Source organism: Myotis nattereri (assembly GCF_964212035.1).
Source record: "Myotis nattereri genome assembly, chromosome: 16".
Lineage (NCBI taxonomy): Eukaryota > Metazoa > Chordata > Mammalia > Chiroptera > Vespertilionidae > Myotis > Myotis nattereri.
In genome coordinates, this window is record NC_138091.1 from 36,844,285 (window position 1) to 36,858,471 (window position 14,187).

Below are 14,187 nucleotides of genomic sequence, written 5' to 3' on the forward strand. Positions count from 1 at the left end.
CTCTACCGCTCCTCCTGGTCCCCCGGGGCATATGTTAAATGCTCGACACCTGTTGTGTGAATGAATAAGTTCGGTGGGGACCCGAGGTCTGTGGAGTTCCTAGGGTGCCTGCTCTGGAAGATGAGCATTCACCCTGTGGATTGGGGGTGGGGGGTGGGACAGTGTGCATTGGCCGGACCAGCTGCTGCTTCCGGGCTGCAGGCCTGAGAGTTGAGCCTCAGGACAGAGCTGAGGCCCCAGAGTGGCTCTCAGCTTAAAGGATCTTGGCTTCAAAGGAATGTGCAGTGGGCTGCCTCCGCTCAGGAGGGGCTAAAAAAAGCCTGACCCTCCCCTGGGCTTTGTGTGAGGGTTATCAACTGCTCAAGTCAGCTCATCTCTCTGGCTGGACGCTGGCATTTTTGAGAGGGCCTGCTTTCCTGGCCCCTCTGGGTTTCCTCCAATTGGCAGGAAGGGGTCAGCCTGTCCCAGAGGTAGAGGCTGCGAGGGGTGTGAGGAGTGGGGAGAGGGGGAGGGGGCCGGGAGCACCAAACCTGGTGACAATACACAGTTGTCAGCTGTCCCCTGCTGGTGTTTCTTCCTTTTATAGTCAGTAGCAGCTGCTCTTGCTCTCACCCAGGCCCTCTGTGGGGGCTCCTGCCCAGGATAAAAGGGGAGGGAGGCGGCCCAGACTCCCGTCTCGTTTCCCAGGTGCCACAGCTCTTGGTTCCTTCCTAGGTGCCACCTCCACTAAAGATCTCGGCAAGGCAACATGCCTCCCAAGAAGCCTGAGCCCAAGAAGGAAGCGGCCAAGGCAGCTCCAGCCCCAGCTCCTGCCCCAGCTCCCGAGCCCCCCAAGGAACCTGCCTTTGACCCCAAGAGTGTAAAGGTGAGTGAGCCTCAGCCGCTGGGATGGGGTGGGGATGGCATTCAGGACCCTATTGGTCTGAAGCTTAGAGACCTACTTCAAGGAGGCTGGACTCGGGTGACGCTATGGGGTCCATGCCCCAGATCACAGTCCTGGGGGGCAGTGGGGCAGGTGCTGGGGCTGGGGAGAGTGTTTTGGGTTGTAGGTCTTGCCCCTCAAGAAGAACGGGTTTCTGCTCCGTCTGACAAAGTGCTGCTCTGTCACCCTAACTTGCCCAGCAGAGTTGGGAATGGCAGGGAAGTGCAACCATTCAACCTTTTTTAAAAAAATACATTTTATTGATTTTTTTTACAGAGAGGAAAGGAGAGGGATAGAGAGTTAGAAACATCGATGAGAGAGAGAGAGGAACATCGATCAGCTGCCTCCTGCACACCTCCTACTGGGGATGTTGCCCGCAACCAAGGTACATGCCCTTGACCGGAATCGAACCCGGGACCTTTCAGTCCGCAGGCCGACGCTCTATCCACTGAGCCAAACTGATTAGGGCCATTCAACCTTTTTAAGGCACTTTGGAGGCCACCATAGTGAAGTGAAAGTGACTGACCCTTTCCCCAGAGGTAGTCTGTTTTCTACATGGAAAAAGGACATGTCATGTAACTGCCAGCGGAATGTGTAGTCAGCGATGTCCGCAGTGAGGGAGTGTGCTCCCTGTGCCTGGGGAAGGCTTCACTCTCAAAGATGAGGTGAGAGAAACCTGGTTCCCTCGCCTCCTCCCCACCAGGTGGGCAGCTCCTTCTGTGGCCTCAGCCTGGGCCCCTATCTGGCATCGGCAGAGCACTGGCCCACCCCAGCCAAGACCCTCGCTCTCACCTGGTGAGGCTGCTGACCCTGCTTCCTCTCCCACCCCAGCCCCATTCCCTCTCGGCCCTGCCCTGTCTCCCTGACATCGGCAGGTTCCTCTTTCTGGGGCTGGCGTAGGCCCTGCTGCTGACTCAGTCCTTTCAGGCTGCCCCGCTCTCCGGCGCAGCTGCCAAAGGAATGGAACTGGGAGGGGAAAGGCCTAGGAAGGAGCAGGTCAGAGGCCTCTGGAGAGTGAAGCAGTTTTAAGCCTTGGCACCGGAATGTAAGAGGGCAACTGGCCACTGGTATGAAGAGCTATTAATAACAGGTTGGGCGTGGTGGGCCCCTGGGAATATCAGCCTCAAGTCAGGGCTGGGTGGTGAGGAACCAGAGCAAATTAAAAGCCCAGGAGCAGGTTCTGTGACAAGTAGGCAGGAGATGAAAACCCCAGCTCTCATTGGATGACCCTCCCTGGCCCTCTTAAGGTTCCTCCCGGCCCCCACAGCCCCAGAGACCCTGCAGTTGGGCCAAGGACCCTGGGTTGATCTGTGGTGATGCCGCCAAGGGGCAGGAGTTAAGCAGAACTGGCTTGGCCAAGAGAGGAAGGCAGTTGCCCATCCCTGAGCTCGGTTATGGCACTACTCTGGGGAAACTGAGGCATCGTGTAGGATCTGAAGAACACCCGCAGGTACTCTAGGTCATACATCACTCTATGGGCAGAGCCTGGCAAGAAAAGCTGACTATCTGGCCTGTGGACTGAAGGGTCCTGGGTTTGATTCCAGTCAAGGGCACATGCCTGGATTGTGGGCTCGATCCCCAGTAAGGGGCGTGCAGGAGGCGGCCGATCAATGATTCTCTATCATCATTGATATTTCTATCTCTCTTTCCCTCTCCCTTCCTCTCTGAAATCAATAAAAATATATTAAAAAGGGGGGAAAAAAAAGCTGACTATCTCCCCAGCAGGACACCTTTATTTCTGATTTGTTCTCCTAATGCACCACGCCTGTGGGACACCACTTGCAGGCCTGGTCCTAGTGTCTGGGCACTCTTCCCCGCTCTACGTTCCACTTTCTCTAAAAATCAATGGGAAAAATATCCTCTGGTGAGGATTAACAAAAAAACAAAAACAAACAAAAAAAACAAACCAAAAAAAAAAAAAAGAAAGAAAGAAAGAAAAGAAAAAAAGGAAAGGGAGCCCAAGGGTGAGGAGTGGAGGTGCCCAAAGGGAGAGGAGGTGTGGCTGTGGGAGGATTGTGGAGCAGGGAGAGTCTGAAGGGATGAACGTGAGGTCAGTTTATGGCCGATAGGACAAGGAATTCACATTTGACACAAAGAAATTACAGTAGGGAGTGGGTGTAGGTTCTAGAGTTACCCAGGGCATTTCACTGGGAATCATCACTTAACGAGTGGTGCTGAGAGAGACTTGGAGGCTGCATTATTTCACCGCCTGTCAGTCGTGTCCCATGCATCAGGGGCTGGTGTGCTACCTTTAGCCCGCAGCCTCCTCCCTCCTGATCAGGGCCTGTTGGAGGTGACCTGACTGCGGTGGAAGCCACTTCCGCTTCCCTTTGGAAACCTTTGGCGCTCTCACGCCTCTGTTTCTCTCTCCACAGATAGACTTCACTGCTGACCAGATAGAAGGTGAGTACTAACAGCTCCCGTCCGCCCCCACCTCCACCCACACATACCCTCTCTGTTGCACTTCTTAGAGGAGGAGGACGAGGAGGAGGAGGAGGAGGAGGAGGAGGAGGAGGAAGAGGAGGAAGAGGAGGAATTGTTGTCATCACCATAATAGTAATCACCACCCTATCTAATAAAAGAGTAATATGCAAATTGACTGCCACTCCAACACAAGATGGCTGCCCCATGTGGACACAAGATGGCCACCACAAGATGGCCTGCAGGGGAGGGCAGTTGGGGGGGACCAGGCCTGCAGGGGAGGGCAGTTGGGGGGGACCAGGCCTGCAGGGGAGGGCAGTTGGGGGCAATCAGGCCTGCAGGGGAGGGCAATTAGGGGTGACCGGGCTAGCAATGGAGGGCAGTTGGTGGAGACCAGGCCTGCAGGGGAGGGCAGTTTGGGGGGAACCAGGCCAACAGAGGAGGGCAATTTGGGGCAATCGAGCTGGCAGGGGAGCGGTTAGGGGGTGATCAGGCAGGCAGGCGAGCGGTTGGGAGCCAGCAGTCCTGAATTGTGAGAGGGATGTCTGACTGCCTGTTTAGGCCCGTTTAGGTCCGTTTGGGCCCACACTGGGATCGGGCCTAAACAGGCAGTCGGACATCCCTCAAGGGGTCCCAGATTGGAGAGGGTGCAGGCTGGGCTGAGGGACATACCCTCCCCCCCGCGCCCCCCCCCCCCCCGCACAAATTCTGTGCACCAGGCCTCTAGTCATTATCATAATAGCAAACATATTTGGTGTTGATTTGCCATTTGTTCACTTTTGCCTACGACATGCTATTATTTGAGCCTGCATTAACTCATTTAATTCTCACAACAACCCTGAGAGATGGGGACTATTACCACCCCATTTTACAGGTGACAAAGCTGAGGCTTAGAGAAGTTGGGTGGCTTGCCCAGTCTCACACAGGCAGTCGGTAGTGGAGTCAAGATCCAAATTCAGGCAATCTGATTCCAGATCTACTAGTAGTTCTTAACTGCTCTGCCAGACCACCTGGAACATAATAAATGCATAGCAAAAATGCCTTTTCCCTCCTCTATCCCCCAAATCTACTCTCTAACATATTTAAAAGCCCTCATTCCTGTACCTGTTATTGGAAAGCCCTCCTTTGGGTTACCAGCTTCCTCTTCCTTCCTCCTGAAATCTGCCAAGATGCTCACCCACTAATGGTGGCAGGGCCAACACTGATTGGGGTTGCCCTAGTCCACCTGTGATCTCCGTTAGCAATGCTTCTCCATCTTTGATGAAGACAACTTATTTTTCTCAATCTTATGTGAAGTGTTACTTAATGTAGCTTCAAGACAAGCTTCCAGATCTCCACCCACCCTCCAACTTGATGGTTGCCCCTTCGCCCATCTCCTGGTGTTTTGACTTCCTTCTCTGGTCCCTCTCCAGATTTTCATGTCCTTCTAGAAAGGGGTTACCATCATTGCTCATTGCTCTAACAAGCTATAGACTATTGAGAAAAGGTTTCTTCTGAGCCCATTAGCATCACCTCTCAGACACCTCAAGGTCACCCTGGTTTTGTTTTTCTCTGGTATCAATGCTAAACTTCAGTGTTTGGTTTTCCTGTGTGTGTAATTCCTTTTGAACAGGTATTATCACGTTGCAGAGTGCCTCCACACACTGCCATCTCATTTGATGCTCTCAGTAACTGGGAGTGCCTGGTGGGTGGAGCATTAGCAGTCGCTGCAAGTCTCTTCCTTCTCCTTCCTCCTCACCATTTCCTTGGTTTCCTTGATAGCTGGTGAGAAGTCACATCTGCATTGGTCCAAAATGAGGGCAATAATACCGACAGCATAAGGTTTTTGTAAAGATTAATGAGATAATCCATGAAAAATTATCAGCTCAGGGCCTGGCCCACAGTAAGGACTCAAGTCGTAGGTTGTTCTTATTCCTTTCCTCCTCATGTACCATCTTCCTATGAGGTATCATTATAGTCTTCTTTTATGAGGAGATTCCTTCTTTTATTAGATTCGACCTGACTTATTTGAGTGAACCAGGAGGAGATCAAAAAGTCAGAGTTCAGAGTCAACTAACAATATGTATTTATTGAGCACTGAATTTGTGCTGAAAGGCAAGCTAATTGCTTCAAAAGTTAAAAAAAACAAATTAAACCCTCCAACACAGATGTGAGATTGGTGTTATTTCCTTATTACAGAGGTGGAAACCTAGGTTTATTGAGGTTAAGTGACTTGGTCACATAGTTAAATGGTAAAATTAGGATTAAACTCAGTAAAATAATACTAATATCATTGTTGGAGGATTTGATATGTGCCATTCATTGTATTAAGGTTTTTTACATAAATTATTGTATTTAATTTGGATGTAATTAAAAGACCCTGTGAGACAGGTGCCATTTATAGAAGAGATTTTATAGAGTTAAATATTTACTTTCCCAAAGTCACACAGCTAGTAAGCAATGAAAATGGAATTTGAACTCAATTATTCAATAATGTGACAGACATGCGGTTTTCTATCTTTTAAATTCATCCAAAGCCTAACAAAGAGGTACAAGTAAACGTTTTGGGGAGCCAGCTTTGACATGTGGAATGATTTGTAAATAACCCATATGCAGCCTCTAAGTAAATAATTGTTTTTAACGTACTTGGAGAGGATTAAACACAGCTTTTCTCCTGAGAAGTTTACACATTCTTCTTTGGCTTATATTGTTAATCTGCTTAGTAAACGATTTCTTTGTGGATGGTATAAGGTAACTTCAATGCCATTCCCAGTCCAAATTATCCCCAGTAATGAACTGCTTGAATCCAAATTAGTGAGGAATTAAGGTTCTTTGCAAGGGCCCAGGAGTGTCTTCATTCAGCCTGGCCCCGTGGACACCTGCCCTGATCCCTTCAGGGAGTGTAGTCCTTGTAGATCTAAGCTGGCTTGAGAACCAGGAAATCCCCATCGGCCTCAGCAACCCACTCAGGTGAACGCTGTATCCCCACTTAGAGCCAAAAAAAGGAGGACACGCAGAGTTTAGTGGTTTGCCTGAGGCCATGTGCTGGTCAGTGGCAGAGTCGGAAGGTCTGTTTCCACCGTGTCGTCTTCTCTGGCCTGGGAGCCCTCTTTGAGCCCGGGACAGGAAGTACTGATATTAATTAGCTGACTTTCGAACAGGTATGATCACTTGGCAGAGTGCCTCCACATGCTGCCATCTCCTCTGACGCTCCCAGTAACTGGGCGTGCCCGGTGGGTGGCGCTGTTGCTCCCCGTGGTGCCAGGAAAACAGACCCGCCCGGCTTATCCTGCCGAGGTCTGCAAAGCCAGGAATTCTTACCCCTGAACCAGTGCTGCTTTCACTTCCCTGACATGTTCAACAGTCGGGATCCTCACCTGCACCTGGGGAGGATGGGTGGCTGGGAGGGCTGGAAGCAGGGGAGACATTCATTATGTGACAACCGACTGATAGCAGAGATCCCAGACCCAGCGTTGGAACAGGTCACGGGCCCTAGGCTGCCCCTTTAGTTGTCAGAAAACGGGGTGGGTGTGTGCTCCAGGGAGGACCCGGGAGGGAAATATTGAAACATTTTATAAGCCACATTGGGCTGCCCTTCAGCCCGGGTGGAGGCCGATCAGCCCCCAGCCCCTGCCTTCCCCTGGCCCAGGGCGCTGAGCTGGGTCGTCTCTCCGCAGAGTTCAAAGAGGCCTTTTCGCTGTTCGACCGGACGCCGACTGGGGAGATGAAGATCGCCTACGCGCAGTGTGGGGACGTGCTGCGGGCGCTGGGCCAGAACCCCACCAACGCGGAGGTGCTGCGCGTCCTGGGCAAGCCCAAGCCCGAAGGTCAGCCGCTGGGCCTTTCGCCCAGATCTGCCGCCTGTGGGCCCCTCCCTCCCTTCTCCCCTGTATCCCTTCTCGACCAGCCTCCCTCCCCACGTAGCTGACCCTTGCAGAATGTGGCCTGGCCTTGCTCCTGGAGGGCAAAGCGACATCCTATCCTCCTCTGACACTCAAGGGTGCCAGGGACACTGGGAAGGGAGGCTCGGTGGGAATCTGATAACTAGCCACCCGCCCCCACTCCCCACCCGGGAGCCCTTCGTCTAGGCGTCACAGCGCTGAGATATCCTGTGACCCTTGTGAGTTTTATCGCAAATAATTTGTGTCTGATAATGGTCAGAGCACTGAGGGTGGCAAATTACTCATTTAATAGAAATTAGAGCGGATTCAAGATTAGCTCTAGAGTGATGCCTCTTTCACTCATTTGCATTCGGCCAATGGGAGTTTAGAAAGTGGTGCAAGGGAGTGTGTCTCATTGGTGAGTGTCATCTGTCATGTGAGGCAGTAAAGTTAACAGCTGCTCCTGCCCCAGTCCTTTCCCACAGGTCCTGCTCCTCAGAGGTGCTGGCACTAGGTGGGGCCAGGCAGACATGCAGACATGGCAGGAGCACCCCACCCAGGGTGCAGCCATCTCTGGAGGTCCCCTCCCCCTTCCTTTGTTCTGACCCCTCCCCTCCTCCTTTTGCTGGTGAAGACACCAGTGCAGGGTGAAGGATGTGGGTAGGAAAGGGCCAGAGGACTGATAGATCCTCCCTTCCCCCCCCTAGTGGGCGGGGTATGATGTAACCTGCAGCCCAGAAATACCTGAGTGACTAACCAGGTACCTTATATGGACTATACATTGGGCCACCAATCCACACCTGCCAAATGCCCTAAGCCCTTGTCCTATATGGACAATGCAATAAACCACCAATCAGTGCCCACCGAATACACTAAGCCCCCCACCCCTTCCCATTCCGCCCCTCAAAAGTGTGCCCACCCCTGCACGTACGTGTTGCTGTCTTGTGAGGCAGCCCGGCAGGTGCTTTTCCTCTAATAAAGCCTGTAGTCCTGGTTTTAGGCCTCCGTCTGATCTTTCAAGGACCAGAAGCTTGTTCAGGTCGGCGGGGCTTCTCAGGGGTCAAAAGATATCTGGGCACTTCCATTTGGAGGGGTTTCTAGGTTGTTATAAAAGAAAGAGTCCAGCCAGTGTGGCTCAGTGGTTAAACACCCACCTGTGGACCAGGAGGTCAGGGGATTCCCCATCAGGGCAGATGCCTGGGGTTGCTGGCTCCATCGCCATTGTGGGGAGTGGGTCCAGGAGGCAGCTGATTGATGAGTCTCTCTCATTATTGATGTGTGTTTTCTCTCTCTCCCTCTCCCTCTTTAAAATCAATAAAAAATATTTTTAAAAAATGGTTTACATCTATTAAATCAGTGGTTCTCAACCTTGGCTGCACATTAGAATCACCTGGGAATCTTTTTAAAAATCCTGATTTCTGGGCCCCATCCTCCGGAAATTCTGTTTCTTTGTTATGGGTTGGGGCCACAACATTAGTAACAAAGAAACAGAATTTCCGGAGGATGAGGCCCAGAAATCAGGATTTTAAAAAGATTCCCAGGTGATCCTAATGTGCAGCCAAGGTTGAGAACCACTGTATTAAACTGAAGCTTTTTAACACACTACAATGGGGGAGAAGTATACTAGTCATAAGAGAATTGTAAATTTATAAAAATTATTGCTTCAGATAGCTCTAGTCAATGTGGTCCAGTAATGAACCCCAAATGCTGAGTTATAAAAAATAAATTTTTTTTTTTTTTTTGCAATCCTAGCAGTTTGCCTCTGTGACTGTATGTCTGTCACATGTCCGAAGTCTCAGTTGGGCCCCTCAGATTCTGTTGTTGCCCCCTCAGCTCCCCACCTGGCTGGCCACCTGGAGCTCAGAGTCTGGTGGTTCCTTTTCGCTTCTGCCTTTCACTGAGAAGAATGCCGCAGAGCCAGCCTCCTGCTTTGCTCCTGTGGGCTCTGGGCCCTCCAGGATCCCTGGCTGGGTGTCCCACCCAGAAGTGGCTGCAGCCAAGCCCTGGGTGCTGCCAGGGACAGTCCTACCCGGCAGAGCTGGGAGGAGGCCCCTCTGCTCCCCTCGCGATTCTGCTCACGTCACTTCTCTTTCCTTCCCCTGCCGCCTGCAGAGATGAATGCCAAGATGCTGGACTTTGAGACGTTCCTGCCCATCCTGCAGCACATCTCCCGCAACAAGGAGCAGGGCACCTACGAGGACTTCGTGGAGGGGCTGCGCGTGTTCGACAAGGAGAGCAACGGCACGGTCATGGGCGCTGAGCTTCGCCATGTCCTTGCCACCCTGGGTATGCCAGCCGGGCAGAAGCAGAGTGGAGGGGTGGGAGGTGCCTGGGGGCAGATTTGGGGAGTTCCTGCGTCCTGAGGATCACATCCTGGTCCAGCCCTGGCTCCCTGCCCCAGCTGGGTTTGGAAGAAGAGGGGAGCAGGTTGGCAGAGCAGGGGTGATTGCTGAGGCCTGAGAGGTGGGACCCAGGGTTCCTGTCCTTACCTTTGCCTTGGTCACTGGGGCCCTGGTCTGTTCACCCAGTGAGAGCTGCAAGGCAGAGGGAGAGGCCTGGGGGTCTAGGAAGGGCTGTAAGACCCTTGGCTCCACTCTGCAGTGCCTTTGGGGGCGGTACGGTCTGACCGCTTCCCAGGTCAGGAAGTCCTTCAGACTGGAGGGGGCGTTTGGGTTTTTCCTGTCCCTCCTTTGCCATCTGCAACTAAGAGCCTCCTGCCTCCCGCCCCAGGAGAGAAGATGACTGAGGCGGAAGTGGAGCAGCTGTTAGCTGGGCAGGAGGATGCCAATGGCTGCATCAATTACGAAGGTATCAGGTCCTGCCTCGCTTCCCCGCGTACCCAGGCAAGAAGGGCCAGCACAGTGAGGGCCGGGCGGACTGCAGAGTAGAACAGGGCCAGGAGCCAGTGGGCATGGCCACCGGTTTGGCTTTGGTGCTGTTCCTTCCCATCCTGGTACAATGGCGGAAGCATGGGGTTCGGAGATAGAGCTGTGATGCCTGAGCTGCGTCACCTTCATCAGGTCACTTACCTTCCCTGAGCCTCGGTTTTCTCACCTGAGAAATGGGGTGATGCAGGCACCTTTCTCAAGGTCGTGGGGACTAGTGAAGGTTCTACATGGCATTTATGTCGAGCGTCAGCACAGCGGGGACAGAGGGCACAACTGAGGTCTCTTTCCCTCTTCCAGCTCCCCCGCCAATCCTCAAATGAGAGGAAGAACCACAGTCTGGAGAAGGGATAGCAGGGAGGTTTGAAGTCAGGCAATATAGGGAGGAGGGAAGAGGTTTAAGGGGCCAAGAGGGCAATAAAGAGCTGAGGAGGGCCAAGTTCAAGGGCTGATTTCTTTTAAAAAAAAATGTTTTATTGATTTTTCGCAGAGAGGAAGGGAGAGAGATAGAGAGTTAGAAACATCGATGAGAGAGAAACATCCATCAGCTGCCTCCTGCACACCTCCCCCTGGGGATGTGCCCGCAACCCAGGCACATGCCCTTGACCGGAATCGAACCTGGGACCTTCCAGTCCACAGGCCGACACTCTATCCACTGAGCCAAACCGGTTTCGGCAAGGGCTGACTTTTAAAAAATATATATTTTTATTGATTTCAGAGAGGAAGGGAGAGGGAGATAGAAACATCAATGATGAGAGAGAATCTATTGGCTGCCTCCTGCACGACCCCCACCGGGGATTGAGCCCACAACCCAGACATGTGCCCTTGACTGGGATCAAACCCGGGGCCCTTCAGTCCCCAGGCTGACATTCTATCCACTGAGCCAAACCAGCCAGGGCCAATGGCTGATTTTTGTCTTGTTTCCCAGCCTTTGTCAAGCACATCATGTCGGGGTGAAGCAGGCCCCTCCAGGGTGAGTACAACCTCTCGAACCTGGTCCTTTCTGGGGCCACAGAGGGGCTTTGGAACAACATCACATGCCCCAGACTCTTCTGGCCCAGCCCTGACCCAGGAGAGGAAACCGCAGGGGCTGATGACTGGAGCGCAGCCCAGCCCCTTCCATCATCTCCTCTCCAACCCCTTTGCTCCTGTCTCCTCTCCTCATTCCCTTCCTGCCCAGCTTCCTGTCCTCCCTGGCCTTTGCACCCTACCTTGACTCTCATCAGCCACATCCTCCTGCCTCTCCCAGGGTCTCTCAAGGCCAGACACCATTTTCTCCCGCAGGCCTGGGGCCGCTTGTACAGGTTCTGGTGGATGAGAAAGCCAGGTCCCAGGTGGAAGGAGGGTCCCTGGCCTGTGCTCTTGATCCTGTTCCTCACTCTCTTCTCTGTGCTCCCCTGGGCTTGGTGCCATCCTGATAGGGAGGTGGGGTCTGTTATGGGAGGGGCGGGTAGGGACTGGGTATGGAGGGAGAGATGCCCTTTCCATCTAGCACTTCCTTCCAGGTACCTGGCCCTTGGACCTAGCCCTCCCAGGGTGAGTTAGTGAGAGGCCCTGAGTGACGGAGCTGGAGCGGGAGTCCTGGACTCATCACTGCACCACAGCCCGAGTGCCTCATGGGCCCATAGCCCTCCCTGCAAATAAACAGCCCCAGCAAGGCTGGGCCGCGTTCCCTGATCCCCACCAGTCTCTGAGTTGTTTCTTAAACACTAATTAATTTAGGGGTGTGTGTGTGTGTGTGTGTGTGTGTGTGTGTGTGTGTGTGTGAAAGAGAGAGAGAGAAAGAGAGAGAGAGAGAGAGAGAGAGAGAGAGAGAGAGAGAGAGAGAGAGGTCACTTGAGGCCTCATGTGTATTCCTCAGAGAAATGAGTAGTATCTGGGAGTCAGGAGACAAGGGCTCCTCATGGATCTAGTTCAGGGGTGGGCAAACTTTTTGACTCGAGGGCCACAATGGGTTCTTAAACTGGACCGGAGGGCTGGAACAAAAGCATGGATGGAGTGTTTGTGTGAACTAATATAAATTCAAAGTAAACATCATTACATAAAAGGGTATGGCCTTTTTTTTTTTTTTTTTTTTTTTTTTAGTTTTGTTCATTTCCGCGGGCCATAGTTTGCCCACGGCTGATCTAGATAGAAGCACGAGGGTCAGACCACGAGCAGAGAGCTCTGGAGGGTCTGCGGTTCGAGGAGTGGTAATAGGAGGAGTTCCGTTCCTTCCAAGGCTCACTGTCCAGCTTATCCACCTCCAGCTGGCAAGGAAGGAGAGGGGCATCAGGAGCTCTGGGGACACCAGGGACTCCTCAGATATATGGTCCTTGCTGCTTAAAAAAATTGTGGTTAAATACACATAATATAAAATTTTCCATCTTAACCATTTTTAAGTGTACAATTCTGTGGTGCTAGGTATATTCACACTGTTGTACAACCAACCTCCAGGACTTTTCATCTTGCAAATCTTAACCTTTATGCTCCTTAAACAACAACTACTCCCTCCCCCCAAAGTCTCTGGCAACCACCATTCTACTTCCTGTCCCTATGAATTTGACTGCTCTAGATACCTCATCTAAATGGGGTTGGACAGTATTTGTCTTTGTGTGACTGGCTTATTAGCCTTCACTTAACGTCCTCAAGGTTCATCTATGTTTTAGCATATTCAGAATTTTCTTCTTTTTAAGGCTGAATAAGTATTTCATTGTATGTGTTACCACATTTTGTTTATGGTCCTTGTTTCTTGATGTGGCCCTTTAGGTACAAAGCTTTGGGCCTTGCATGTTTTGGCCATCTCCCTGACTCCCTGTTCAAACCCTGGGCTCCATACCCTGGGCTCCAGCTTAGGGCCCTGGAAAGGGTCGGGCCAGAGGGAGCACAGACCTCAGGCTGGGAGGGCAAAGGAGCATGGAGAGGCAAGCTGGAGGAGGTCATCAAGAGAATGTGAGTGCCAGCTGACCCTAGAGGTGGACCAGGGCATTGGAGGCTCCTCACCCCCTCCCTTGTCCTTGGCGGGTACCCTCTGTCCACTGTTCCAATACTAGGAGCTGTTTCAAGGACACGGCCTTGAACGAGCACTGTGTTGTTGAGACCATCTGGACTGTGTATGTGACTGAGCCCCATTACAGTCTCTACCTAAACTTGGAAGATTCTGGTGCCAAGATCTACTTATCTTTCTGCTGCCCCAAACAAGCCTCATACATAAGTTCCCGTTCTTATCAAACCTGCTACGTACCGATCTGGAGGGTCTGCCTCTTTCTCCTTGCCCTCTGTGTACAGAGTTCACTTTGCAAACCAACAGCATAATATTAATATTCAGAAAATGCCAATTTCATAAAATATCTTCCCTAATTAGGATTTACAAAACCTCCCTAAGGCCTACTGGTCATTCTCAAACCTTCCTGTCAGTGTCTAAGGCCTTCCTTTATTTGCCCCAGTCTCCTAGGAACAGCACTTGCAGCAGCCGGCTGACCTCTTTCCCCTCTGTTAGCTCCCTGCTCTGTCCCCTCTCCTCCTCTTCCTCCTCCTCCTCTTCTTCCTCTTCTTTCTCCTCCCTTCTTGCTTGATCCATGTTATTCCTACCTCCTGATGTGCACTGCTCTTTCTGCCCCAAGTATTCCTCCTACCCTTTGGAATTTTCCCACTGCCAGAGGTCTCTGCTACTTAGCAATGGCCATAATTTAGTCTCCTTGATGCAATCACCAAATTTGAACTGAAGATATCAGAGCTAGAGGAGAGCCTAAGACTTCTAGTAAAGTGTAATCACCTGAGAGCGGAGCAGCATTTAGCATAGTGCCATACTGTATTTATCCTCCTCTAGGTTAAAAGCTTTTTGGTTACTAGGGCTTTTAAGGTAGAATGTGTGTTTGTGAAGATGGTTAATGATGCAATATCTGCCTCCTACCACTAGATGGCACACTTGCAGCGGCATGCTTTCAATAAGACGCCCAGGTGTGTGATTCCCTGAGCTCCGTTTCTTCTTAGCAATGTAGTGTCACATGTTACAGTTTGGAAATTAATCTCATTGACAGAAAAGACAGAACTGAGGTCGAAATAGAGGTTGGGATGTGCTGCTGATGTCACACTGCCAGCCCTTCCTGATCTTGGTGCT

The 14,187-nt window shown here is 51.7% G+C and overlaps 1 protein-coding gene across 2 annotated transcripts; it reads left to right on the plus strand.

Moving 5' to 3' along the window:
• Positions 1-639: 639 nt before the first annotated feature.
• Positions 640-11,770, plus strand: MYL4 (myosin light chain 4; the record flags this gene model as incomplete). 2 transcript variants are annotated; one of them, XM_081110489.1, is made up of 7 exons in its annotated part: positions 640-865; positions 3,298-3,325; positions 7,000-7,149; positions 9,316-9,489; positions 9,934-10,011; positions 11,017-11,061; positions 11,594-11,770. In XM_081110489.1, 6 exons carry the CDS (start codon positions 749-751, stop codon positions 11,043-11,045), a joined length of 576 nt encoding a protein of 191 aa, XP_080966615.1. In that variant the 3' UTR covers positions 11,046-11,061; positions 11,594-11,770. The 2 variants fall into 2 exon arrangements, with proteins under 2 accessions (XP_080966615.1, XP_080966616.1); XM_081110490.1 differs by lacking the exon at positions 9,934-10,011 and having other exon boundaries at positions 749-865; positions 11,594-11,767.
• Positions 11,771-14,187: the final 2,417 nt, after the last annotated feature.